Genomic DNA, 25,330 nt, shown 5'->3' with positions numbered 1-25,330 from the left:
ACGCATTTCAACATGATACATAGGGCTGTCAATGGATCAGGTCCGGATTGGATTGGAGATTATTTGGTACCATTCCAATAAAAGGATTAGATTAAGTTTTTTTTTTAGTTATATCAGATCTCAATATTAGGATCCAAACCCGATTTGATATACAAAATCTAAATAAAGTCAATATTTTTAAATGAAATATATAATGTACATATACTTTCTCACATTTTTTTACATGGGGTCTTTATCGGAGCAGGACATAGTTGATAAAACACCAATCCAATAAGATATCATGCAAGAATCTATTGGATTGGATCCTTATTGGAATCCAACTCCTCGATCCAGACCTGACATTATAGAACAGATCGGATTTCGATTCTGATCCAATTCGTTGACAGCCCTAACGATGCATATATTGAAACTTTTTTCTAATGGGGTAGAAATAATTTGCTAGTAAGGGCTGTCAATGGGCTCCGTGATGCCCACCCCAGCATATCGGATCGAATTTGGGTATGTCAAACCAAATTAGGCCCAATTCATATCATATTTAATACTGACTTGGAGTTGGAAAATAGGTCCTCTGAGTTATATGGACCATAAATAGGTCCATATACTTGTGGAATAAGCCGGGTCTGGACTCTGGATATAGGTATTTTTATTTCGTCTAGCGTGACCATTAGACAAGCTGGGCCTCAGCTACGAAATTGAGGCCCGATTCACACTGGGCCATTTGCTACACAGCCCATTGATAGCCCTAACTTTGCATCATTATTATTAAGCAAGAAGAAATTTTTTGATTTCATCAAGCTAATGGACCGAAAGTTGGGTTAAAGTTCTAGATCCAAGATCTGGATCCATAATAAGCCGTACGTTTTTTTTTTCTCTTCGGCCCAACCCTTTGACAGATCAAAGCACCAAATGATCTCTGACCTTAGGATTTGAGCACTGAAAGCATGGACTAAGTCCATGGGTAGAAGAAACTCATGGTTTCAAGCCCATAATAAAAATGCTCAAATACAATGGCTAGAAATCACCCAACACTGCAGAATTTCTACCAGCTTTTGCCATAGGAGGTGGAATTGGAGCCAAAGATGATGGACACATCATTTTCAGTTTCAGATGAAATTGTGTCAATGACCATCAACACATTTAATGATACATTTTATTATATATATAGTGCTAGGCAAATGAGAATAATGGTCAATAATTGATAGGTAAAGACGGATTTTGCACCCCAAGTCGTGGCATCAACACTCATATTCTTTAATTAACTTTGAAAACCAAAGTTATGGTGGGTTCCAAAAATATTTATAAGATAAGAAATATCCTCTGTATGAAAATGTCATCTTTGTCACCAAATAGCATATTTGTTGTATTTGTATTTATGTAAATTTACTTGTATATCATTTCATTAGCATTTATTTGAAATCAAAGAATATGAGGATAAAAATAAATTAGAAGAAAATATAAAAGGTGTGTTTTTTGAAAAAATATACCAGTCTGTATGCTAAATATTTTAAAAATATGTATAGAACAATAATTTGGATTCTTGCTAAAAGAAGGACGACTAGCTAACTATGGTAAGACCTTGTGGAGGCTACTCCAAAAGTCTTAGGTTCAAATCTCTTGAACCCCTTCTTATACTAACCACTAACCCCACCAAGCAAAAAAATTGACTTCTCACTAGTCCTGTTTGATTATACAATCTTACAGCCTATAAACATGTTTTAATTACATATTCATGTATCCTAGTATATGAAAATGTTTGGTAGATCTCATACCCCTTCCTTGGTAAGTGAGGTTGTTATTCCTTTTCTGCTGTCCACATTATTTGCCGTGAGAGGGTTTTCTATTTGTTTTTTTAGGCTTTAGCAAGCCGCACGTACCATCCCACCCGATACATGTATAACAATTAAATAGCCACCCTTTTGGTGGAAGGGTATATAAAGAGTTGAAGTCATGACTTGAGAAGCAACCTCAATCAATCTTACCATATTTGCTAATCCCTCGGGGTAGAGGGCTTTCTATATTTTGATCATTTTACCACTAACTTGTTGGATCAATCATCTTGTCTAATTAGCCTAATGGAGTCTAGTTACTAAGCTTGGTTAGATGTATTAGCGTATTAACATGTTGTTTTGTATTGAAGTGTTTCATTGATACATTAGATCATTAGCTCAGTGTGATTATGATTCTCGCAAAATATCCCTATACGGACACATGGGAGTAACTAAGTATGCAAAAAAAAAATTGGGGGGTAAAGAGAGAAAAAATTTGTGGGGCAGTAGCGATCGATCGTTGTTATATGTCGCAATAACTTAGAAATCTTAATAGAGAATAAAAATTCTAGTGGAAGCAAATTGTCCGATTGTAAATCTACGACAATCCCTACACCCTTTGGAATGAGACTAATCCCTACATGTCTCAAGCCCAAGTAAAATTTCCAACATCGAACATAGTAAGTTAGGAGGCCACTAAGCCGTAGTGTGCTAGTAGCAAACGAAACCACCCCATCCCCCTCAAAACAGAACATCCTTAGCGCTTCGGCCCCCACTTGAGGGGTCTTCTTAGCTACTAATTAACTACGGCTTAATTGGCTTAACTGACTAGACTACTGATAGCAGGTGTAGTTCCGTAACGGTCGTATCTTGCTGTAAGTCACTAGTTTTACAGCTAAACCATCTCCTTTCTAGGGGTGTGATCTTCTTCTTATAATATGGACATATCTTTAGGTGAGAGGTGATGCTCCTTTAAGTAGATATTAAATACAAATTAACCCTCTCCCCCAAATTCCTGTAATTTGCAAAATTTTGTTTTAGGCCGATTTACAGACATGGTTTAACAAACAGGACCTAATTATTATCAAAAAATCAAATTGGCCCCAAATAAAAATGAACAATTCAAATAGAGTTCTGAAAAATAAAATTAAGTGTAACATCTTTTAATTAACCAGATCATCTGTAAAATCCTCAACGAAGGAAATTAAAAAAATTAAAAATTAAAAAAAATCATACACCCTTGAGTTCTTGTTGAATAGCTTCTTCCAACCATAACTCAGAGTCTTCCATCAAATCAGGACTCAATCTGAACATCAAAACACAAAACTCCATCTGATTAAGAGCACCATCACCGTCCACATCACCTTCCCTCAACATGCTCAACAACTCGTCGTCTCTCAATCCATCCAACCCCAAAAGTGCTGCGTTTCTCTTCAAACTCTCGAAAGTGATCAATCCCTTATCAACGTCCATCAATAATTGAAACCCATTACAGAGCTCTCCGATCAGTCCTTCCCCTCCTAACTTATCTGCCATTACTGGTAAGAAATCTTCAAAATCAACGGTCCTCTGTGCTGCCATTTTAGAGAAAGGGAAAGAGAGAACTTGTAAAAGCGAAGAAAACAAAATCAGAGTGGGTTGTGAATTTGGGAAACTATGGTCTAAGTAAGGGGTTTATATACAAGAGACAGAACATTGGGGGGTTTGTTCGTGGAAACTGAAAAGAGAGAGAAAGACTAATGGATGCCAGCCAAAATACAGTTAATTTGGGTCGGTCGATGCTGCAATTGCGTTTGACTTTCGTAGAAGCTGCAAAGGGTAGAATCGGAAATTTGGTTAGGTTCCTATCCTACCCTTCAATAATATCAGTCCTTTTACAACAATATCCTTTAAATTAAATAACTAAACGAAACTACCACGCAAATGATCTAAATAAATACCTTTACTTTCACACTCTTATTATATTCTTACTCAAATCAAAAGGACCCTATGTTGTACAGTCTTGATTTGCTCGATAGATCCATTTGAAAATCAAAAACACCAAAAATCATCAAGTTTTCGTAGAATATATCAACGGTCGGTCATTGATGTGGTGGTATCTCAAACGTCCAAAATAGGGTTACATGGTTCGTTAGTTAGATATCGAACGAGTTTGCAGTATGATTTGCTATTGATTCATCAAATATGGCGAACTAAACGTATTCCTTTCTACAATAACCTCCACATGTCTATAATATTTGAGATATCCCGCTAAAACTTTAAACTAATAGGATACCTCTTTAACTTTGATCTTTATTAATAGATTAATGAAAAATTATAAAATATCGTCTTTTTATTTTTATATTTTATTCATCACTTCAACCTTCACATGCTCTCATCTCTGTTTACCACTATGAACTAGGTTCATTTTTGAGTGGCAAATCACAAATTGCGAACCCAAATTCGAATTGAGCTAGCCCAAAAATTGGGTAACATAAGTCCAAAACTGAACTTCATGAAAAATCTACTAGAGAGGATTCACTCCCATACACAAAAGGATTGTTGGTGCCTCTCAAATATACACGCGACTTGACATTGAACAATATGTGTTACGTGACATCAACTATGACTTAATAACCAAACTTTTGTGGTTTCCATGCAAAATGAATTGTGCATGGAATTCGAAATTGAACACGCATCAACATTTCTTAGAGTATTATGACCATGAGAGAGAGAAAGGGGTGTTGCAAAAAACGTCCATTTAGCATTTAAAAACAAACTTTTCCAACGCTCCTTTCTCTCTCTTGCCCATAGTGAAAAAAATAAACTTTTTTATTTGATCACTTTATGACATTAAAAACATGATCCAATGCAATGGAGTTGTAGAGGACAAAATTATATGAAATTTAAAATAAAAAAAATTTAAAAATAGTTATTTTTCACTGTTGAATTTTATTTTTAGATTTGTGTGTTCGGTGGCCATCCATTTTCAACACCTTGGATCAAGCTCGAAAAACAATAATTTTTTAATTTCTTTATATTTGAATATGAATATTTTAAGAAATCTAAAAGGATGTGTTGTTCGATTGTCAATGTGATAATCAATGTGAGCAAAATAACCCTTTTAAGATTTGAAATCTAAAAAATTAATATGTGAGTAGCGGGTAGGAGAGAATAGCTCTCTTGTTGATGTCATTGTACCATATGTCAAACATTTGTTGGGCTGTGAGCCAAATAGGACGTGCATCAAAAATAAATTTTCTTATATACATATATATATATATATATATATATATATATATGGGAAATGTTCAACAACCTAAGCTTTACCCTACACTTTAACAAATGTGTTTTGTCTTACATGGGTTAGAAGTTTTGGAATGGGCTGATTTTTGGTGAGGATGATCTCTATGATTAGAAGATCATCATCACAAAAAATCAGTCCATTCTGAAATTTTTAGCCCTATGTTTAAAAGTTGAAAAATCGTGGACCGTCCATTTTTGATGGGGTTAGAAGTTTTCGAATGAGCTGATTTTTGGTGAGGATGATCTCCTCACCATAGAGATCATCCTTACCAAAAATTAGCCCATTCCAAAACTTCTAACTCATGTAGGACAAAACACGTTTGTTAAAATGTAGGGTAAAGCTTAGGGTGGGTAACGGACCCTATATATATATATATAAAATAAATAAATTGAAACTTATTGAAATTTGAATTAAAAATAAAAAAAATTTAATTTGACACTTAAAATGTCGATTTAGTATTGTTTTGATAATTGTAAAAAGTTGTTACTTTTTTTATAATTAATTTAAAAATAAGGTTTTTTTAATAATTTAGCATAGAAATTAATGCAATTTTTATTACAAAAATGATATAAATATTAAAAAAATAATTAATTGAGAATATAGAAAATGACAGAAAAAATGTCTAAACATGCTTATAAGTTATATATATATATATATATATATATATATATAAAGATTAATATCAATTTGCATAACTTTGATGAGAATTCGATAGAAAAAAAATAATTATATTTTATATAAATTTAAGAATAGTAACATCACAATGACTAAAACATCTTAATATAAAAATAAATAAATTATCAAGCATTTTATTTATATATTTTAATTACATATTGATAAGTTATTAATATATACAAACTTTAACATGAATTGTTTCATTTTATGTGCTTGCGTACATGAATTAAATGATGCTTAAAAAATATACAAAAATAAGAAGCCAGACAAAATACTTAAGTAATTATAATTCATTTTTATTAATATATTTAATGAAATATTTTGTCAATTCTTGTAGAATAAAATATTCTTATTAGTTTTATAAAAAATAATAAAATTTTAATATGATGCATCTACATGGGACCCGAAACAATTATCTTTCTTTTTTAAGAGAATTTTTTATTAAAATATGCCTATTATGTCATAGACACATATGACTATTCAAACAACTAAGGGTATTGTGGTCATTCGATAAATGGAGGATCACTTCGCGAAGGAGTCAAAGAGAAGTTCCCAAATTGTCCGACGGCTCATGGAAATAGAGTGATATGTTAATTTACGAAAATGCCCTCGTGGGCATCTTTCTATACTTAGTCAATGGGAGAGAATTTATTGAAGAAGGCCCTGAATTTACTATTTAGAGAGGGAGAAGAAAAAGTATGAAATGTGAATAGGGTCAAAGTCGCAGCCGGCTAATATGCACCACAAATTCAAAGATTGGAAAACAAGTTTGATGTGTTCTTCTTCTATAAAAAAAGCTAAAAAATGTATTCAGAGCTCGACATATCATATTTAAAAGCACAAGTATATTATTTTCATAAAAAAGTAATAATCTATTGATAATCTCTTTCTAGGAATGTCTGTCATGTATTTAATTAGCTCATTAGCCTCATGATATTTGAAATATCTCTACGATTTTGAAGAAAATTAGATATAAAAATAAAATGATTAAATTTACGATTAAAAATTATTAAATATAACGATTAAGAGTCATTAATCGAACTACAGATTAGAAGTGTCAATAGGTCAATTTTGTTGGTTCGGTTTGGTTTCACACATGCCTAAAATTGGAACTTAAATAAAACCTTGGTTTTGGTTATGTTAATGAGATAATTGGAATCATACTTGGCCTAAAGTTACAAGTACTTTATATACAATAGTCAGTCATCAAGATAGGCATACTTTTTTAATCAGAAAAAAAGACGAGTTTATGATAAAAAATAAATAAACATTTTTAAATGAAAAAAATCCAACTTGTAATTTGTCCAATGAGAATTGATACCAACAATGACTTCTTTAATTAAATCAAATGTCTTATAAAATATCTTAAAAATTATAGTATCGAGTTAAAAAAAAAAAAAAGAAGATAAATTTTTTTTTTTTATTATAATGTTTTTATTAAAATATGTTTATTTAAAAAAATATCTCTTAAGTTTTTGTTTTTTGAACTATAAACCTATTTCTAATTAATTTGGTTACTCAGTACTGATTGGATTGTACCAAATCTATCGTATCATCAATCAAAGACTTTTATCTACAAAGTTACCTAGCAATGACATTGTTGGTAAGTGGGAGGCACTACATGAAAATTGGAAAATTAGACAAAAAAAATTGACGGGCCAAGGCCTACGAATTTTACAAACTGAATTTTGATGGTGTAGGACCGTCGAAATTCTTGATGTTCCCAGGTTTGACAGTTTAGAGCTGTCGAATTTCTCCCATCCTTCATTAATTTGACTGTTTTGACCCGTTGAAAATAAAAAATTTGACAATGAAAAATTCGACGCCAATTCTACCTCTTGATCCGTCAAATTTTATGAAATTTGACGACCCAAGACTGTCAAATTTGGGCTTTTTTCACATTGTGAGGAGGGCAACACGAGGATATTCAACCATTAGACAAGTTTTTGTTAAATTAAACTAATACATTTTTTTTAAATAAAATAGAATTTTTAATTATCAGAAGGAGGTTCGAATTAAAAGATGGTAGATTAAAAATTGATTAATCAATTTTAGGTGAATGGAGTAATCAGTTAATTGTATATATCCACTAAATGTCATTTTATATGGTAAATCTGTCCAAAGAGTATTTGATATAAGACATGAAGCTTTTGTATTTATTAACGATGATACAGCAAATAAATGACGCTTATGACGTATAAATTTCTACGCGTTTCCTTAGTTTCTCCTTTTCACGCGAAAAGTCTCCGTCAAATTCGGACTCAAACTAGTTTTCAGTCGTTTCTGCGGGACACGTCATTAGATTGCTTACACCCAATAAATGTAGCTGTGGAAAAACACCTTCTCCATAGAAGTATTTCCAAGTAGGTATACAAATTTTGGCAGAAATGTAGGGGCGTGAAACCACGACATGGCAGTGTCACACTCTTTGAGATCAATATTTGGTCCACTTCTTGCCAACCTACTACGCACTTGAAAAATGGTAAATGGAGACTGACCGTTATCCCTATCCAATTGATTTCACTATTTTTCCATAGTTAATATAGAAATAGAATGGTTGATTTGTAAATTTGGAAGTATGTGGTGCGTTATATTCTACGGAAGAGGCAATTGATACGTAAGTTTTTAAAATATTTTTTTTATATTTGTAAGTATAATATATTGATAAAAGGGAAAAACGTACGAGGAGGCCTTTCAAAAGAGTAACAAAAGAAGAAAAGCTAAGACGTCAATGATTATATAAAGAGTTCTATCTAAAAAGAAAGTCATCAAAAGTAACTTCCACGAAGTCTATGTTCTATTTAGATTAAAGATATAAAAAGTCTAAGATCTCTAAGAAACTATCACGAGGACTTCTCATCTTATTATTGAAGATCCTGTTATTTCTCTCATTCCACACCCCCGAAACAATAGCCGAGGGAAGAATAACTCAAAAGAACCTTTTTTGGGATGAGAAAATATTGTTGACCCACTCTTCTAACAACGATGAGAACTTACAAGAAAAGTGTTTAGAGGTCTTAAAGAGAGCCAAACATTTTTCAAAATAAGGATTAGAAATTTCGGAATTGATTGATTTTTTGTGAGGATGAATGATCTCTATGGTGAGGATAGAGATTGTGGACTGTTCGATTTTTGTAAATCACTTTTGCTGGGTTAGAAATTTCAGAACATACTGATTTTTGGTGAGGATAGAGATTATCTTCACAAAAACTCAACCCATTACGAAATTTCTAACCCATACACTTGAAAAAATGTTTGGCTCTGTTTAAGGCCTCCAAACGCCATCTTATTTGGGCTTTGCCTAGTTTATAGACCATACTCTTGTATAAGGACTAGTCTAGGGTCACGTGCAACACCCACACATCATAGGTGGCTCTAAGGAATTATTGCTCATATTGGGTGTCAAACTCACGACCTACAGGCACTGAGCCAATGCCTTAGGGTTCATAGGATTTTTTTTTTTTATATTGATCAAACCATTTAATTCGCTGGAAAAAAGATATGTTCCAATCTTTGGTTTAATTTAAGCATCATTAATATAATCTTTTGAGTTACATTTGCTTCTAGATGTCATGGACTATCATGGACTACCAAGTTCAAGGTGCTTATATATTTATTTAAAAAGGAAGACATCTATTTAGGCGTCCCAACAAAAACATTTGGGCTTTTGTTAACCCATATCATAATGATATATACATAATGAATACTTATGCTTGTATTCAGGTTTATCGGCCTATCAATGTAATAGTTACTCCATTCTCAGAACTAGACCCATCCCTACTTGATGAGGCTTCATTCTCAACAAGAGACCTACCTGTATAGAAACCTGGTTGGTTGGGTTGTGGCAATGCTTCACTCTCACTATCCAACATTAAAATCACAGACGACATTGTCGGCCTATCCTCTGTTCGTTTTTGCAAGCACAAGAGACCCACTTGGATACATCTCACCACTTGAGACACCGGAAGTGAATCCTTCATTAAAACATCGATTAGTTCCAATTCCTTGCCTTCATTCCATAGTTTCCATGCCTGAAAAAATTCCAATAATTCATGCCTATTTTCATCATTTATTCAAAAAATCGTGTACAAATTCTATGCTCTACAGTTATTAAATGTCTAGAATGTTAAAGTGCCAAAAAGAGATATATATGCTTACATGTCCTAGAAGATTGAGGTCGTGATCACGATGATAAAACCCTCTGTTCCTCCTACTACTTATAATCTCTAACACTAGAACCCCAAAGCTAAAAACATCAGATTTCACCGAAAAGAGCCCATCTATTGCATACTCTGGAGACATATAACCGCTACATAAAATCATTCCAGAAAAATATATGAGCACTGAATGCGTAGTTAGTTAAATATTACTGTGCAGTATTTATTTATTTTTAATTCTACTTACTAAGTTCCGACCACCCTCTTTGTTTTCGCTTCACTTTGATCTCCTCCAAAAATTCTTGCCATGCCAAAGTCCGATATCTTGGGATTCATCTGGCTGTCTAGCAAAATGTTGCTGGCTTTGAGGTCCCTATGGATTATTCTCAATCTTGAATCTCGATGAAGATATAGAATCCCTCGAGCGATCCCCACAATAATGTCAAAGCGCTTTTGCCAATCGAGTATGATACTTTTTGTTTCATCTGAATAGTTTCAAATCAAGTTAAATCGAGACTTTGTTTACTTTCTCTAAACCAAAGTAAAATGTATAAAATCTTCTTGAGAGAGTCAAACCAAAAATAAAATTATCCAAGCTTTTGTTGGGCAGGTATTCGTAGATTAACAGTCGTTCTTCTCCTTGAATGCAACAACCCAAAAGCCTAACAAGATTGCGGTGTTGAAGTTTGGCAATCAAAATAACCTCGTTCTTGAACTGTTCAACGCCTTGGCCAGAATTCTTCGAGAGCCTCTTAACGGCAATTTCCTGTCCCATTGCTAGCACACCCTATTTAAGATTACCATTAAGAACTTTCATCATGATATCATACATGATACAAAAAATATAATTTCAAATTGGAGTGATGATAATATGACTCCCCCACATGGCATACTCAATCGACTCCCATGATGTGGGGTGTGCCAGAACCGTAGACTTTATGCCTCATGATACACAACTGCACATCCCCATAAATCTATGCAGTTTTGTATCCCGATGAAAGGAAATCTATGGTTCTGGCACACCCCACGTCAGAGGAGTCATTTGAGTATGCCACGTTGGGGAGTCCGATTATCATGACTACAAATTTTTATCTTTTTGGAGATCACAATACATTTGTTAAGAGGAATTAATTACCTTGTAAACAGGACCGAAACCACCCTCTCCGATTTTATTTGAAAAGGAAAAATTGTTAGTAGCACTTGCAATGGTCACCCAATCAAACAATGGTAGCTCTAGATCTTCCTCACGAGTTCCATCTCTGCGATCTCTTTCTTGGTTGTGTATTATGTTATCAGCTGAAATGGGAGAAAATTTGAATCTGAATTATTGGAAGAGAGATATGAAACCTATAGGGGACTCCTACACTATAATAGAACTTTATTTTTCTACTTGATTTATGCTTGAAAGCATGGATGATTCAATTTACCTGTTCTGTTCTGCTTCTTCTTCAAAATAATATAGCAAATAATCAAACCAAAGAGGAGCAACACCAATACTACTGATAGGATGATTCGTCTTTTCTTCTTATTAGTCCTTGTATTTGAATCTACATAGCCACAAAGTTATGAAAATATAAAACTTCAGCGATTTGCACGAAACAGAATTCAGGAAACAAAAGATGAGACACATAGAAAGCGTACCTATTTCCGAAGCTGCCATCCTTATGAAGAGATATTGTTCATTGTTACTAACCTGTCTCATATCAATCAAATCCTTAAACCATAGTATACATCCGCTGCCTCCTTCCCTGATATCTGAATTAGCATAAGCCATGCAAGAGCAGTTCTTCAAGCACTCCTCCTCACATTTTGTAAGACTCAAACTCTTGTCCAACCAATACATCAAGGTGTCGGGCAATTGCACTTCTAAAAACTTTTCGAATTTATCCATCCCACAATCTAATTGGGTTCTCCGAATGCATCCACTAGAGTAATTAACCTCCGCCCACTCTTGCGGAGATTTGGGTGTGAATCCTTTCAAACATTTGCAAATTGGCGAATTATTTATGTCACAAACACCATTAGCGCCACACAGATTATAAGTATCGCAGTGTTGTTGCTGCAGTGTGAACATGACGGACCAATCGTTACTCTGATTTTTCCAAAAGCGGAATTCAAGTATGCCCGAATAATTAAGTGCAGTCCTTATAACAAGAGAGTTGGATCCTCGCTCATTCATATAATACACCTCATCTGTGTTATAGGTGAAATTATGTATGAAGATTGGGCTCGGCGTCAAATCAGGACCACCACTGAATCGAACACCATTCCATGGTCCGAATCGATTCTGTTTCATCAGTCCACGACGTATAACTAGCTGTGGTAATAAAGGATTTTCGATGTGACAAGAGAAGACACCATTAGAAGGGTCATCGTTGTTCTTCCATGATGTAAGATATCGATTGAGACCAGTTTTTAAGTTCCACCCCAGCTTCATGCCTGGTAACAACGTATCGGATGGAAAATCAAAGCTTTGCCATATATAGCTTTCTGAATATCCATTGCTTCTATCACTCAAAATAAGATTTCCAGACTCCAAGAGCTGTGCAATTGGATCTACCAATGCTCCCGATGAACTTGTGGACCAGATAACACTATTGGTTTGGTTGAGAAGGATGAGACTTCCATCGTCGCTTATTCTTAAAATCCCAGATGAATTTGTAAGTGGGTTGTCTCTGTTGGCAACCCAAACTACTGTTTTAGTTGGTGGATTCTTGTACCATATTCCCAAGTATCGGTTATTAGATTTGTCGGGGCTGAAGAATCCTAGTTCGAACATCTCATTTGATGAAACCAAGGTCTGATTGTCTGTAATAGATTGGTTTCGAGTTATGGTGTCATCTGCAATGGAAATTTCTGAGAAGAAATTAAAGAAGAAAATAAGGAAGGGAAGGCCCTTTATTGATTCTTTCATCTCTCTTTAATGGCTTGCCAGCAAAACCAGTTGTGCCTTGGAAGAAAGTATTACATTGATCTCAATTCTCCATTGGAGTTGACCAGTTCAAGTTTTTCATTGTTTTGTTTACATAAAAAGTTTATTCTGAATTACTTGGGGAGTTTATAATAAGGAATTTGATTGACTAACTGAAAATAAAATAAAATAAACAGAAGAATTGGTCCTTTTCTTATGAGGAATTTTTTATTTTAATAATTGGCAACTTCAAGGAAACTGCAGTCAAACCGACCCTTGATTGCAAAGAACCAGTTACTGTAGCAGCTGCAGCTCAGCCTCTGTTGAGTTTTGCTATATCGAGTCCACTGGACTTGGGTCCAGTGAAAATGTTACGACCCCAAAGAAATAAGGGCTTAGTGCTTAACATTATTAGTTTGTTGTTGTTGATACAATGTGTTTCACATAACAACAACGCCACATAATAAATATATCCATAGAACTATGGATTTCACCTACTAAGAGACCCAAATTTTACACCTTGTGACGTTGATCACATAGTAACCAAAGTGTATGTATAACTAAAATCCATAATTACATAATTGAATGTAGACCTCAGAAGGTGTCGATTATATTTATTCATTGTTCTTGATGAAAGTGCAGGGAAATCGGTAAGCTTTTACCAGAAAGAATGCCGTGCAAAGCAATTGGTTGCATCTATCTTGATCAACTTAGAATGGGATGATCACATGATCTGAATGGAGGAACATGATTTGTTTAGCTGACCCAAAATCTTTGGGAGAAGGCTTTGTTGTTGTTGTTCTTGATGATGATGATGATCCTTTATAGTAACAAATCCCCTTGAAAAAAACAGATATATTTCTACATGGATGTACAACATTGCAATGCCATAAAACTTTTTTTCTTACGACAAAATATAATTATCGTGATTATTGCATTTAATAACTCTAGATGCAAAAGTGCATCCCATAATCTAAAAAATGATCACAGATGGTCTGATTGATCTCAAGGTATTGAAGCATTGTCTATCAACTGAAATTGATGAGATTCCCACCCCATCAAACACTTAACTTAAGATTAGCATGTTAATGAAATCAACTAGACATTGAATGGATGGTTCTTTTTTTATTATTTTACAGGTGTTTTCAATCACAATTGAACAATAACAAGGAACTATATTGTGTTTATTTTGATGGCAGCGGCGTGTGAGCTCATATACTTAAGCTCATTCGTCCGAATTGTTAAGTACAAGAAAACAACCTTTAGGCATCTCTATATACACATTTGGGCTTTTGTTAACCCGTATCATAAGAAAATATTCATACACAACACTTACGAATTCAAAAGCTCCGAGTTTTCAGACAGTTTTAGCGACCTTCTGCCAATGTAATAGTTACTCCATTCCCAGAACTAGATTTATCCCTACTTGATGAGGACTCATCCCCAACAAGAGACCTCCCTGTATAGAAACCTGGTTGGTTGGGTTGGGGCAATGTTGCACTCTCACTATCCAACATTGAAAGCACAGACGACATAGTCGGTCTATCATCTGTTTGTTTTTGCAAGCACAAGAGACCAACTTGGATGCATCTCAATACTTCAGACATGGGAAACAAATCCTTCATTGAGACATCGACTAGTTCCAAGGCCTTTCCTTCATCCCATAGTTTCCATGCCTAACAATGCCAATTATTCATATTTATTTTAATCATTGATGCAAAAAAAAAAAAAAAGTGTAAATAATCTACAAATATAGAAGATAAAAGACGGAAAAAAAGGACTATATGTACACTTACATGTCCTAGAAGGTTGAGGTCGTGTTCACCATCATAAAACCCTCTATTCCTCCTGCAACTTATAATCTCTAACACTAGAACGCCAAAGCTAAAGACATCTGATTTTATAGAAAAAAGCCCATCTATAGCATACTCCGGAGACATATAACCGCTACATGAAATCATTGCAGAAAAATTATTTGAATATTGAACTTATTGTTAATTAAATTATACCCCACAATATTTATTTTTTAATTCGACTTACTAAGTTCCAACCACTCTCTTTGTTTTATCTTCAGTTTGATCTCCTCCAAAAGTTCTTGCCATGCCAAAGTCCGAAATCTTGGGGTTCATTTGGCTGTCTAGTAGAATGTTGCTGGCTTTAAGGTCCCTATGGATTATTCTCAATCTTGAATCTCGATGAAGATAAAGAAGTCCTCGAGCGATCCCCACAATAATGTCAAACCGCCTCTGCCAATTGAGTATAGTACTTCTTGTTTTATCTGAATAGTTTCAAATCAAGTTAAAACTCGGGATTTAGTTTACTTTCTCTAAACCAAAGTAAAAATGTACAAAATCTTCTTGAGAAAGCCAAACCAAAAATAAAAAGATCCAAGCTTTTGTTGGGCAGATATTCGTAGATTAACATTCTTTCTTCTCCTTGAATGCAACAACCCAAAAGTCTGACAAGATTGCGGTGTTGAAGTTTGGCAATCAAAATAACCTCATTCTTAAACTCATTGAGGCCTTGCCCAGAATTCTTTGAGAGCCTCTTTACCGCAATTTCCTGTCCTGTTGCTAGCACGCCCTACACAATATCATTAAGAACATTCATCATGATATCATCCTTGATACGACAAATATCATTTCAATTTAATTTTTATTTTTATCTTTTTTGAGATTATAATACATTTGGTGAATATAAGAGGAAGTTACCTTGTAAACAGGACCAAAACCGCCCTCCCCTATCTTATTCAAAAAGGTGAAATTATCAGTAGCAGTTGAAATGGTCACCAAATCAAATAAAGGTAACCCCAGGTCTTCCTCCCGACTTTCATTTCTGTCTTTGCTGTATATGACATTACCTGATGAATAGGAAGAAAAATTGGATCTGAATTATAGGAAATAAACTACGAGAAATGTGGAATTGAAATGAGAAATGATCTTTTAAAAGTTTCATATGTTGTTTAGTGCATAGGTCCACAAGGCTGCTCATCCATTATACTCAAACGATCACCAACCAGAGACATTAAAGTACGCTTGAAAGCATGGATGATTTCGTTTACCTTTTCTGTTTTTCTTCTTCATCAAAATAATAATAATGCAGATAATCAAACCAAAGAGAAGCAACCCCAATACTCCTGATACGATGAGTACTATTTTCTTCTTATTAGTTCATGTATTTGAATCTACATAGCCACAAAGTTATGAAAAGATAAGACTTCAGTGAGTAGCATGAAACCAAATTCAGGCAGTTAAAGATGACAAATAGAAAACATACCTACTTCTGAAGCTGCCATCCTTAGGTAGAGATCTTGTCCACCAATACCAACCAGCCTCGAATCGATCAAATCGTCAAACCAAAGTATACAGCCACTCCCTCCTCCCCTGATATCCGAATTAGCATAAGCTGTGCAAGAGCCATTATTCAAACACGCTGCCTCGCATTTCTTGAGGCTCATATTCTTGTTCAACCAATAATTCAAGGTGTCGGGTAATCGCATCCCTGGAAACTTCAAAAACTTGTCTCCCTTCCCATAGTTTAATGGTATTCTCCGAATGCATCCACTAGAGAAATTAAGCACCGCCCACTCTTGAGGAGACTTAATTATGAATCTGTTCAAACATGTGCAAATTGGTGAATTATTAATGTTACAAACACTGTTAGCGCCACAAAGACCATAAGCATCACATTTCTGTTGCAGCAGAGTGAACATGAGGGACCAATCATGACTTTGATAGTTCCAAAAAAGGAATTCAAGTAAACCTGAAGAATTAAGTGTAGCCCTTGTAACAACAGAGTTGGATGCACGTTCACTCATATAGTAGACCTCGTCTGTGTTATAGACGAAATGAGGTATGAAGATTGGGCTCGGCATCAACTCGGGACCACCATTGAATTCAACTCCATTCCATGGCCCAAATCGACTATGTTTCACCGGCCCATGACGAATTACTAGCTCTGGTAATTCGGGATTTTCAACGCCACAAGAGAAGTCCCCATTAGAAGGGTTGTCGTTGTTCTTCCATGATGTCAGATATCGATCGAGACAAGTTTTTAAATTCCACCCAAGCTTCATGCCTGGTAACAAAGTATCGGATGGAAAATCAAAGCTTTGCCATAGATATCTTTCTGATTGTCCACTCCTGCTATCGCTCAACACAAGATTTCCAGACTCCAAGAGCTGTGCAATTGGATTCACTGGTGCTCCTGATGAATTTGTAGACCAAAAAACACTATTAGATTGGTTGAGAAGGACTAGATTTCCTTCACTGCTTATCCTCAAAACCCCAGATGAATTTGTAATTGGGTTATCTCTGTTGGCAACCCAAACAACTGTTTTAGTTGGTGGATTCTTGTACCATATTCCCAGGTATCGGTTCTTAGAATTGTCGGGGCTGAAGAATCCTAGTTCGAACGTCTGATTTGCTGAAACTAAGGTCTGATTGTCTGAGATGGACTGGTTTCGAGTTATGGTGTCAGCTGCAAAGGAGAATACTGAGAAGAAATTGAAGAAGAAAACAAAGAAGGTGAGGCCCTTCATTGATTCTTTCATCTCTCTTTTCTGGCTTTCCGTTAAGACCACTTGAGCCTTGGGAGAGAGTATTACATTGATCTTAATTCTTCACAATAGTTAAAAAGTGTTCAAGTCTATCATTGTTTCATTACTTAAATATTTAAACTGAATTATTTGGGAGTTGTCATAGGGAATTTGATTGACTTTTAAAAAAATAAAGATAAATACAAACAGAAGAATGAAAGACTTGGTCAGGCCCTGGCCTGGATCTTGTTCTTGTTCTTGTGGAGATTATTTTTTGTCATTTACAACATCAAGGAAGACTTGGTCAGGCCCTTGATAAGCTTACTCAGACCAAAAGCTTGCAATGAAGAACCAATGATTATAGAGACAGTGAAAATGTCATGACCACAAAGAAAAAAAAAAGGCTTAACTTTCCACATCATTAACATCTAGGTGCTTTTGGTGTATCTGTTGGGTTCATATCAGAAAACAAGAAGAACGAGTGCTTAACCTTATTTCAGCTAGGAAAACAAGTTGTGACCTGCCACACCTGACCCTCCAGGAACTTCACGTTATTAGTACCATCTCACTAAGTTTGTTGTTATTAGTACTACAGCGTCGTGTAATAAATATACCCATACAACTATATATGGATTTCAATATCAAGAGATCCAAATGTTACACCTTGTCACATTGATTATTAAGTAACCAAAGAGTATGTAACTAAAATTCATTGTATTTATTCATTTAACCAAAATAAAATCTTTGGAATAAGGCTTTGTTACTGTTGTTCTTGTTGATTCTTTATGATAAAAAAATTCCCTTCAAAGAATATATATTTGTACATGCATGTACTGTTAATGATTTATAGATCATGGGCTTGATCCATGTGAACCCCTCCTTTCAAGATGCTTTTTCATGTTTAAGTTTTACGTTCTGTTGTGATCAGTAGGTCTTGCTGGGACCTACTTTTGAATGGGTTGTAGGCTCACTTCCTGTTTTCTAGGATTTGTTTCAAATACTTGCAACATGGTCTAGAGATCAATATTTTCGATTATTCGATAAGTTGCTTTGATTATAGTAAAATCGAGGTCCAAAGTTGCTTTGCTCCAACTGGTTTTGTTCATGTTTTCTTGTGAGTACTTTTAGTTCTACATGGAACAAGTATAAGATGTTCATGTTGTTTTTAGGTATCTCAATTCCTTGACTTAGGTAAAGCTAAGGTGATTTGCGGATGATCGAAACCACATGTGCATCACTCGGGGCTGGTTTCGTGTTTGGGACAAGGGCCAGTTGGGCTCCTAAGGACAAACTTTGATTTTCTACTTCTTTATTTCTCTTTCCCATAGTTAATTTATTTTAATCAATATTTTTTAAAATTATAGGGTGATCTTTGTTGTCTATTAGATTCAACCTTGAGATTGATGCATTGGCTTCTCGGACTAACTTAGACTGTTAAATCCCGTGAGTGAAATCCCGAGAACCTCACAACACCACTGGAGGGGACTAATCTGCTTTAGGACATCGTGTTGAAAGCGTGCCTCAATCTACAATTCTATTAAAGCAATAAGTTCGTTTATGCTTTGATCTATTTACAGATTGGAAATTACTATGTTGTGGAAATTTGGACTGTATCCAAGGGCAGACCGAAGATGAGCAGCTGAAACCCATCCCCCCCTTCAATTTTTTTGGGTGATTTAGACACCCTTATATTTTTGGTGAATATTTGAGATATCCATGTGTTTTCAATCTGATGACATGTCCTTTTGACCTTGTTGTGCCCCTCCCTCAAAATTTTAGGTGATTTAGAACCCGTCTATACTTTGGTGAATATTTGAGGTTCCCCCTATGTTTTCAAACTGATGACATACCCCCTTTGACCTTGTCCCCCCCTTAAATTTTTTTGGGAGATTTAGACACTTAGACACCCCTCTACCTTTTGGTGAATATTTGAGATAACTTATGTTTTAAAACCGATGACATTCCACCTCTCTCCCCCAGTGACATGCCTTCTATCATAGACTAATGAGAAATGACCTTAATAACCTCGTCTTCAACCTCTAACAAAAAACACTTGAATTTTCTCCCCCAAACCAATCATCTCCAAGCTCTTCAATCTTACCAGTTAACTATGGTTTGCTCCTCCTTCAAGAAAATCCTAGCTCCACCCCTGGCTGTATCATAATTGATTGCAACGTACCTATTAGTTCCATCTTTTAAAATTCTCATTTCATTAACCTCCTTTTATTGGGATACTACACTAAAAACATCATGTAAATAACTGCAAAGCCTGAAACCTCTTTTTTACAAAAATATATTTTGCATTTCCTTGTATTATTAATTAGAGGTGTTCTCCTCCAACTTAGGAGGACATTAAGTTAATAACCTACATCATAAAGTCTAGATGCGTACATGCCATAATCGAAAAAATATGATCAGCCCCATCAACGATCACAGATGGCCCCATCTAGCATGAGCATGAGAAGACAAGCTTAGAATTCTCAAATCCAATCTGATGGTATAGAATATAGATGAGGAGCAATCACATCAGTGAAGTCAAAAGGAAAAGAAGAGTGGTAGTAATGAATTCAAAATAAAATAAAATGCCGCGACACTTCGATTATGTTGCGTGATTTAAGTATAACTTGTACTGTTTTTCTTCTTCAGAACTTAACTAGTGTTGACTGGATAGTTTCTTTTTTTTTTTAACTATTTTATAGGTGTTTTCAATCACATTTGAACAGTGACAGGGCACTAATTTTGTTTATTTTGATTGCAGTGGCATGTGTAGAGTGTGAATCTCGAGCCGGGTCTTAAGTATTGCGTTTTTTGGGTCCTGTTTGAACAATGATGATGCAGTCCATTTAAGTGGTCTATTTACAAGAGGAAATGGTTTTTTGTTTCTAGACGTTTGGGACTCTCAATGCTGCAAAATTCTAGAGGTTTTCTTTGAATGGGAAGACATCTCTGAAAAAAATTGCACTTATGTTAACCCTTATCATAAGAATATATGCATATTCGATACTTACAAATTCAAAATTTCTAAGTTTTATCGACCTTCTATCAAAGTAATAGTGTCTCGATTACCAGAAATAGATTTATCCCTACTTGATGAAGGTTCAGTCTCAACAAGAGACCTTCCTGTATAAAAACCTGGTTGGTTGGGTTGGGCCAATGTTGAACTCTCACTATCCAACATTGAAAGCACAGATGACATTGTTGGCCTATCCTCTGTTCGTTTTTGCAAGCACAAGAGACCCACTTGGATGCATCTCAACACTTGAGATAAAGGAAACAAATCCTTAATTAAAGTATCGACTAGTTCCAAGGCCTTGTCTTCATTCCATAGTTTCCATGCCTGAAACAATTCCAATTCATAGTTCTATTTCAATATAGAAGATAAAAAGAAATGGGAACAAATGATCATCTAGTATGCTTACATGTCCAAGAAGGTTGAGGTCATGGTCGCTATGATAAAACCCTCTGTTCTTCCTGCCACTTACAATCTCTACCACTAGAACGCCAAAGCTAAAGACGTCGGATTTCATCGAAAAGAGTCCATCTATCGCATACTCTGGAGACATATAACCACTACATGAAATCATCAAAGAAATTTATTTATGAGTAGTGAAGGAAATGTAACAAGTTCAATAAAAAACTATTTCCATTTTTTTGAGCTCATTTGAAGACTAGATAGTATGTTACTTACTATGTTCCAACCACCCTCTGTGTATTTGCTTCGGTTTGATCTCCTCCAAAAGTTCTTGCCATGCCAAAGTCCGAGATCTTGGGGTTCATCTGGCTGTCTAGTAGAATGTTGCTGGCTTTGAGGTCCCTATGGATTATTCTCAATCTTGAATCTCGATGAAGATAAAGAATCCCTCGAGCGATCCCAACAATAATGTCAAAGCGTTTTTGCCAATCGAGTATAGTACTTCTTGTTTTATCTGAATAGGTTCAAATCAAGTTAACTCAGTATTTTTTTTACCTTCTCTAAAGCAAAGTAAAATGTATAAAATCTTGAGAGAGCCAAACCAAAAATAAAATAATCCAAGCTTTTGTTGCTCAGGTATTCGTAGATTAACAGCCTTTCTTCTCCATCAATGCAACAACCCAAAAGCTTGACAAGATTGCGGTGTTGAAGTTTGGCAATCAAAATAACCTCGTTCTTAAACTCTTCGATGCCTTGCCCAGAATTCTTCGAGAGCCTCTTTACGGCAATTTCCTGTCCCGTTTGTAGCATGCCCTACATATTATCGTTAAGAACAATCACCATGATATCATACATGATACAACAAATATCATTTTTAATTTTTTATCTTCTTGGAGATCATAGAGATGATAATACATTCGGTTAATATTAGAGGAATTTACCTTATAAACAGGACCGAAACCTCCCTCTCCAATCTTATTTGAAAAAGAAAAATTGTTAGTAGCACTTGCAATGGTCACCCAATCAAACAAAGGTAAGCCTAGGTCATCCTCCCGATTTTCATCTCTACGATCTGTTCCTTGGTTGTGCATAATGTTACCTGTCAGTGGAAGAAAATTTGGATATAAAATTGAAGAAAAATAAATATATCTTTAGGGTATTACAACATGATAATCACTGTTTATAATGGAACTGAAATGCACTTTACAGATCAATATATAAATTAATATGCTTGCAAGCGTGGATGAATCAGTCTACCTGTTCGATTACGCTTTTTCTTCCAAATAACATAGCAGATAATCAAACCAAAGAGAAGCAACCCCAAAACTAATGATACAATGAGTCGTCTTTTCTTCTTAGTAGTCCATGTATCTGAGTCTACATTAAGCCCAAAGTTACAAAGATATCAGACTTCAATGAGTTGCATAAAACAGAATTTGGTTAGGGAAAGACTTAGACAAATAGAAAAACATACCTAGTTCCGAAGCTGCCACCTTTATATAGAGATCTTGTCCGCCGTTACTAACCTGCTTCACATCGATCAAATCCTCAAACCAAAGTATACAGCCACTCCCTCCTCCCATGACATCTGAATTAGCATAAGCCATGCAAGAGCAGTTCTTCAAGCACTCTTCTTCACATTTCTTAAGACTCAAACTCTTGTTCAACCAATACTTCAAGGGGTCAGGCAATTGCATCCCTGGAAACATTTCAAATTTATCCATCCCACAATCTAACTTCGTTCGCATAACGCATCCACTAGAGAAATTAAGCACAGACCACTCTTGTGGTGATTTAGGTGTGAATCCCTTCAAACATTTGCAAACCGGTGAACTTTTAATGTCACAAACACCATTAGCACCACATAGACCATAAGCATCACAGTTTTGCTGCTGCACTGTGAACATGACGGACCAATCATGATTCTGAAAGCTCCAAAAATGGAATTCAAGTAAGCCCGAATAATTAAGCACAAATCTAAAAGCAGATTCAGATGTACGTTCATTCATGTAATACACCTCATCCGCGTTATTGATGAAATGAGGCATGAAGATTGGGGTGCCCGTTAACTCGGGACCGCCATTTAGTAGAACCCCATTCCATGGTCCAATTCGATTCTGTTTCATTGATCCTTGACGTACAACTAGCTGTGGTAACTCAGGATTTTCAATGCTACAAGAGAAGTCTCCATGAGAAGGGTCATTGTTGTTCTTCCATGAAGTCAGAGACCGATCTAGACCAGCTTTTAAGTTCCACCCGAGCTTCATGTCTGGTAACAACGTGTCGGATGGAAAATCAAAGCTTTGCCATAAATAATTATTTGACTGCGCACTATTGCTCTCTCTCAAAACAAGATTTCCTGACTCCAAGAGCTGTGCAATTGGGTCCACGACTGCTCCTGCTGAATTTGTGGACCATATAACATTATCTGTTTGATTGAGAAGGACAAGATTTCCATCGTCCGCTATCCTTAAAATCCCAGATGAATTCGTAATTGGGTTGTCTCGATTGGCAACCCAAACTACTGTTTTAGTTGGTGGATTCTTATACCATATACCCAAGTATTGGTTCACTGAATTTCCGGGGTTGAAGAATCCTAGTTCGAAGGTCTCGTTTGCTGAAACTATGGTATAGTTATCTGTGATAGATTGGTTTCGAATTATGGTGTCGGCTGCAATGGAGATTTCTAAGAAACAACATAATATAACAAGGAAGGGAAGGCTCTTGATTGATTCTTTCATCTCTCCCTTTTTTTTTTTTTCTGGTTTGCCTGCAAGACCAGTTGGGCATTTGGGAAAGAGTACTCCATTGGTCTTAATTTTATATTTCAGTTATAAATTTAAAAGTTTTTCACTGTTTCATTAATTTAAAATTTTGAGGTCGTGATAAGGAGTGGTTGATTAACTAATTTAAAAAACATATATATATATATATATAGAAGGAAAGATTTGGTCGGGCCTTGGCCTGGGTCCTATTCTTTTAGAGATTAATTTGTATTTTTTCCAACTTCAAGGCAACTTCAGTGAAACTGATCCTTGATCAGCTTATGCAGGCTAAAAAAGATTAAATTCTTTCTCATGAGGGTAATGCAAGTAACTTTATCTCTATCAAAAACATCATTAATGAGGAGAGAGATGTTGGGTTCTTGCCTCTTAGGGATAAGAAACGGGCAAAATTTTCAAATCAAGAGTTTTGTATTTAGCATTTGTGTTGACATTGCGTTACTATTTTAAAACTTTTGACCATTAATAAATTTTAATAAAAGGCTACAAAGTCAAATTTTATATTTTTTAATCAATAGTTGGCAATTTGTAGGATATAAAAACTTCCGCATCCAAAACAAACCAAACCAAGTTTTATAATATATGTATTGGTAATAGTGTTGCCTAAGACATGGTGACAGGTGACATTAAAAGTTGGGATTTCTAGTTCCCATTTTATTAAAAAAATTGGCTGGCCTTTCTTCTCTATCAAGTTATGAAATTGGATCAGTTCTCTCCTGGCATCTCTCTAATCCTAAACTTTTTTAGCCAATTAAAAAAAATTTATATACTATTAATTAATTAATTTAAGGCACGATCCAACCATTTTGTTCAAAAAAGTTTTGACTGCCGGATTCACCCTTTTTGTTAAAGAATGGTATAACTATTTTTTAAGTTACTTATAGCTATTTAATTTAAGAGATCTTTACAATTATGTACATTAAACTTCACCTTTCTTCAAATATCATTTGATAAAAATTCTATATGTATGACTTTTGATGGAGAAAAAAGAAGAATAAAAAAGATTTCTTATTATTTTTTTTCCTTGCAATTCTCTTTCATTTCTTTTATTCCTATTCTTCTTCTTTCTTAGAAAAGACACGTCCAAAAAATATAAATAAAAATAAAGGATTATTTTGTTCTTGAGAGTTGGGGCTCTTTCATTTTCTTAGAAGAAAATAATCTCTCTCTCTCTCTCTCTCCTTAATTTTGTTTTATTCGAAGAAAATCATATTTTAACTACAAATTTCACATCTTAAAAAAATCTCTATTACTTAGAGGATTCCCATCCAAGGGAACCAAAAAAAAAAAAAGAACTTCTTACCCATTTTTGGCAGGAAGTAGTTGAATATATTCAAACTATCCTTCAAATTTTATCCAATTTTGGTAGGGAATGAAACGGTGTAGGAGATCAATACCCATTTTTTTGACCAGTAACATAACATATATCTATAATAATAATAAAATGAGGTGGGTTCAGATAAAAGGAAATGATCAGGGATGAACTTGGAACCATCACCACATCATTGGTCCTATGTCGGATTTAGTCCAAGCTACTTGTTGATTCCTTACCTCATGCCATGTGAACTTATTTAAAATCAAGAATCCAACCTGTAAGCATTTGTTAGAGGGTTGGATGGATCTATATCATGTGAGAAAAATAATGGACCACATATGATATATGGCAGCACAATAGACACAAATCCAAGTCTTGGCGAGAGAACCAGGTTGGACATGGACCAACATTTAAAAGGATCCGACCAGGACCTAGTAACAGTTGAGGAATTCCAAGACCTGTAAGATCTGTAGTCTCATACATAACAG

At 35.0% G+C, this 25,330-nt stretch overlaps 2 protein-coding genes and 1 pseudogene across 3 annotated transcripts; all 3 read right to left on the bottom strand.

Moving 5' to 3' along the window:
* Positions 1-2,996: 2,996 nt before the first annotated feature.
* On the bottom strand, positions 2,997-3,347 carry LOC147411434 (calcium-binding protein KRP1 pseudogene; annotated as a pseudogene).
* A 5,986-nt stretch (positions 3,348-9,333) lies between these two features.
* LOC147411433 (uncharacterized) lies at positions 9,334-19,716 on the bottom strand. The gene is made up of 14 exons (XM_086432061.1): positions 16,072-19,716; positions 15,857-15,872; positions 15,507-15,681; positions 15,168-15,378; positions 14,836-15,073; positions 14,592-14,742; positions 14,171-14,471; positions 11,526-12,725; positions 11,312-11,431; positions 11,020-11,180; positions 10,461-10,671; positions 10,132-10,369; positions 9,886-10,036; positions 9,334-9,758 (listed from the first exon to the last, which is right to left on the bottom strand). Exons 1-14 carry the CDS (start codon positions 17,345-17,347, stop codon positions 9,453-9,455), a joined length of 4,755 nt encoding a protein of 1,584 aa, XP_086288187.1. The 5' UTR covers positions 17,348-19,716; the 3' UTR covers positions 9,334-9,452.
* A 490-nt stretch (positions 19,717-20,206) lies between these two features.
* LOC147411432 (G-type lectin S-receptor-like serine/threonine-protein kinase At4g27290) lies at positions 20,207-23,663 on the bottom strand. Of its 2 annotated transcripts, XM_086448583.1 has the most exons (7): positions 22,219-23,663; positions 22,002-22,121; positions 21,686-21,843; positions 21,347-21,557; positions 21,021-21,258; positions 20,752-20,902; positions 20,207-20,669 (listed from the first exon to the last, which is right to left on the bottom strand). In XM_086448583.1, the coding sequence occupies exons 1-7, from the start codon at positions 23,483-23,485 to the stop codon at positions 20,361-20,363; spliced, it is 2,454 nt and encodes an 817-aa protein (XP_086304709.1). In that variant the 5' UTR covers positions 23,486-23,663; the 3' UTR covers positions 20,207-20,360. The 2 variants fall into 2 exon arrangements, with proteins under 2 accessions (XP_086304709.1, XP_086304717.1); XM_086448591.1 differs by lacking the exon at positions 20,207-20,669 and having other exon boundaries at positions 20,751-20,885; positions 22,219-23,659.
* Between the last annotated feature and the right edge of the window lie 1,667 nt (positions 23,664-25,330).

This window comes from Akebia trifoliata, chromosome 1 (genome assembly GCF_017979445.1).
Source record: "Akebia trifoliata isolate Shusen 1 chromosome 1, ASM1797944v1, whole genome shotgun sequence".
Taxonomy (NCBI): domain Eukaryota; kingdom Viridiplantae; phylum Streptophyta; class Magnoliopsida; order Ranunculales; family Lardizabalaceae; genus Akebia; species Akebia trifoliata.
The sequence above is the reverse complement of the archived record's forward strand: the minus strand, read 5'-3'. Positions and strand labels throughout refer to the sequence as shown.